Source organism: Vollenhovia emeryi, unplaced genomic scaffold (genome assembly GCF_000949405.1).
Source record: "Vollenhovia emeryi isolate VEMERY1.0 unplaced genomic scaffold, V.emery_V1.0 DF942438.1, whole genome shotgun sequence".
NCBI classification, from domain to species: Eukaryota; Metazoa; Arthropoda; class Insecta; order Hymenoptera; family Formicidae; genus Vollenhovia; species Vollenhovia emeryi.
The window spans coordinates 1-3,798 of record NW_011963928.1 but is presented as its reverse complement, the minus strand read 5'-3'; the positions used below and the strand labels follow the sequence as shown (position 1 = coordinate 3,798).

The 3,798-nt window shown below is 32.8% G+C and overlaps 1 protein-coding gene across 1 annotated transcript; it reads left to right on the top strand.

Moving 5' to 3' along the window:
• The first annotated feature begins 1,226 nt into the window (after positions 1-1,226).
• On the top strand, positions 1,227-3,479 carry LOC105568853 (zinc finger BED domain-containing protein 1-like). Its single transcript, XM_012024848.1, has 3 exons — positions 1,227-1,396; positions 1,510-1,699; positions 1,810-3,479. Exons 1-3 carry the CDS (start codon positions 1,328-1,330, stop codon positions 3,324-3,326), a joined length of 1,776 nt encoding a protein of 591 aa, XP_011880238.1. The 5' UTR covers positions 1,227-1,327; the 3' UTR covers positions 3,327-3,479.
• The last annotated feature ends 319 nt before the right edge of the window (positions 3,480-3,798 follow it).

The window sequence follows — 3,798 nt, the reverse complement described above, 5'->3', positions numbered from 1 at the left end:
TAGGGATGTGCGATACAGTATCGATATTTTACAATATCGATATTTTGGGAACTAAATATCGATATTTTGTATCGATATTTTTTCTTTCGATATTACTACAGTAATCGATATACATATCGATATTGTAACAGCAATATCGGACTTTCGATACACGGCAAAATGAATCGTATATAACGAATAGCGTAGACAGGGACGAGGATCGTGTGTTTTGGAATCTGTCTAGAGTTGCAGAGAAGAAAGAAAGATTGGAAATTAGAAGAATAAATATAGAGAGGTATGCATGTACTTCGATATCATTAATTATTTATTAATTGGTGTTCGGAAAACATGCAAATGCCGTCTAATCCGTTCGCGATTACCGACATGGTTTGTTCCGAAGTCGGCCGAATGTCGACCGACGCATCTGCCTCTGCCGACGAAAAGCAGCAAGATTAGGCGCTAGATGGCTCACGAGAAGCGGGGCGCCTCAATACCGGGAAGCAAGAGCAGCGCGGGAAGAAGTTGCTCGCGCACGCGCAACTCGCTATCTCAAACGACTAGCGAGCGGATGAGAAAGTGGACAAGAGCATGGTGACGAGAGAGTGAACGAACGAAAGAGCGGAACACAAGAGCGGAGCACGAGAGAACAGCTCAGCTAGCAAAAGAATCCAAAAACATTGCACAAATATCCAAAGGATAAATCTTCTGGACTCCCGTACGATGTTTTTTTGGATTATTTTGTTAGTTGTGAGTTCTTTATATGAGCTAGGTAAATGGTACCTACTGAAAAAGTCTTGTACTGAACCTTCTTGCAATGACCTTTTGTTTGTCAAAACCTCGGTGTCTTTTCCTAACAATTGTGGAATCTGGCAACTCTATGTCTGATTGACCAAAGTGTGATTATATTTTATTCTGTTCTGTTTGTATCTGTTACACAGTAATCTGTTTGATATTTTTCTAAATTTTATAGGAATTATGCATGATATTGTGCTATGTTATGTTTAAGAGAACTGAATTGGACACTTGGGAAGGAATCACAAAAGCCCTAACCTCACTTCATTTTTCCACACCGATCTGTACTAGCCTCATGTTTGCTTACTCTAAAATAGTACTTATCCTATGCATTACCTTATACGCATGCATTATTTTAGTATTATTTTTTATTAAAATATTCTTCTTATATCTGTTTCTTCTATGTATAGTGCCGCCAACCAAAAGTAATTGCTGGAAATATTTCACCCGAACTAGCGTAGGTGGCAAATGTAACATTTGCCAACAAGTCATAAAAACTTCTGGAAATACAACCAATTTACGGTTCCATTTGACCCGAACACATCCTAATATTCAGATGAAGAGGGATATAGCTGAAACTAACGCTACAGAATGTTCAAACTTAACAAAACAGAGAAAAATTGTGGTAATAAATATATACAATTACTTATTTATGTAAACTAAAACACTAACTAAAATTTAATATTATATAAAGTATTTGGGATTTTGTTAATGTATTTAATACGTTATATATTTTAGCCACAGGATGAAATTGATATAGACGAGGATTTTGATTTTACGGATAAATCTATACCATCTCCTAGTTCCCCTGCTTTATCAGTTTTGTCAGGTCATTCACAATCAGAGACATCGGTTTCATCATTACCAGTCGTAAAAAGGAGGCAGCCTACTCTTGATCTTTCTTTTAAAAACCAAAAATCATTTCATGGTATTTATTACTTAACGTTTTTTTTAAATAAATAAAACAATTTTTTTAATAAATTTTAAATAATCGTATATTATCTTACATATATTCATCTATTTTCTCATTAATTATAGATGGAGGAACAAAGGCGGCTGAGTTTACTAACAACCTTATTTTCATGATTGCAAAAGATAATTTGCCTCTTGCAACAGTAGAAAAGGAAGGATTTAAAACTTTCATGAAAGTTGTTGCACCATTGTACAAGATTCCCAGTCGGAAGACGATGACGAGCCTAATAGAAGAAAAATATGAGTTTTTATCAAGTATGATAAAAACTCAAATTTCAGACATTACAAATCTATGTTTAACAACCGACATTTGGACGGATACGCTAAATACTAAAAGCTTTTTAGGTCTTACAGCTCATTATATTTCAAAAGAAACATATAAATCTGTAACTATTGGTGTTAGTGAATTAAACGACCGGCATACCTCTGAAAATATAAAAATGTGGTTGTTAAACATCTTGTGCGAATGGAATATAAATATAGAAAATGTTGTAGTAGTTGTTTCCGACAATGCAGCCAACATAAAGAAGGCAATTACAGAAGCGTTTGGTACGGAGAAACATTTGCCGCGCTTCGCACACACTTTAAATTTAATTCCAGCAATCATAATTAAAGATGATGCTACTGTTAGCGAATTTTGTAAAAAAATTAAAAATATCGTTACATATTTTAAGCATTCTGTAGTTGCTGCAGATGAATTGCGAACTCAGTCAAATCTTAAGTTAATACAAAGTGTCGAAACTCGATGGAATTCGACTTATGATATGCTGGACCGTTTCATTGAGTTGGCAGATAAAGTTAGTACTATTCTCCTGAAACATCCTACAGCACCAATAATGTTGACTGCATCAGAATTACAAGCTGGAAAAGAATTTATACAATTATTAAAGCCGTTTGATGAAGCAACTAAAATTGTATCCGGTGAACAATACCTTACTGGGAGTAAAGTTATCCCCATTGTTAATACGTTGAAAAATAAACTAGATATGCTCACGCCGTCTACTGAAATAGGTATTCACTTTAAAAATGTAATAGAACATCAATTTGCGAGAAGATTAAACAATATTGAAAAAGTTCAACCATTAGCGATCTCGACTATATTAGACCCTCGATTCAAAAATATTAATTTCTCGGATAGAATAGCATGCGCTTATTCTATAAATAAAATAACCCAAATGATAAATACAAACGAATTAGATGAATGCAATGATCAAAATGTACCACTAGATAATTGTACAGAAACTGATAATTTCTGGACATACCATGAACACTTGGTTAATAGATTTAAATACATGTCTAAAGATAAGGAATTTTCAATGGCGGATGAGCTTAAATATTATCTAAATCAACCACCAATAAAGATGGATGACAATCCACTGAAATATTGGCTAGTTAATATGCATTCGTCTTTAAAAAAGATAGCTTTGAAATATTTGTGCATATCTGCTACATCTGTTTCAAGTGAACGACTATTTTCTCGTGCTGGAAACATTATGACCAAAAATAGAAATCGTATTACGGGTGAGCATCTAACACAGTTGCTTTTTCTAAATTCTCTTGCTATAGAAGATTGGTTATTGTAAGCATGTAAAAATAAACTTAACATAAGCAAACTAATATAAACGTAACGTAAACTTAGTGTAAACTTTTGTAACTTAAGGTTGCCTGACTTACTTATATATTTATAACTTAAGATGCTTAAGACGTTAATTTTTGTAACTTATTACATGATATTTTAAATATATTTATAATACATTCTTAGAGACAGCCTGAATAAATTCTTTTCTTCCTTTTCCTATAAAAACACATCTATTTTAGACGACAAACGCGGAAAATATAATAGATTTTCTCTATTTATTTTCTGTATAAAAAATATAAATAAATAAGTAAATAATGATATATATGGTAGGAATATAAACAAAAATAGAAACATTAGTCGTATCGATATATCGAATATCGATACTCTTTATTCGATATTTTTAGTATATCGATATTTTTACTTATGATACGTATCGATATGAAATATCGATATTTTCAATTGTATCGCCCATCCCT

Excerpts from the sequence above, each read along its gene's own strand:
- LOC105568853 (XM_012024848.1), top strand. The coding sequence starts at position 1,328 with ATGAAGAGGGATATAGCTGAAACTAACGCTACAGAATGTTCAAACTTA. Across the intron at positions 1,397-1,509 it reads CAAAACAGAGAAAAATTGTG|CCACAGGATGAAATTGATAT; the intron begins GTAATAAATATA and ends TATATATTTTAG. Across the intron at positions 1,700-1,809 it reads AAACCAAAAATCATTTCATG|ATGGAGGAACAAAGGCGGCT; the intron begins GTATTTATTACT and ends CATTAATTATAG.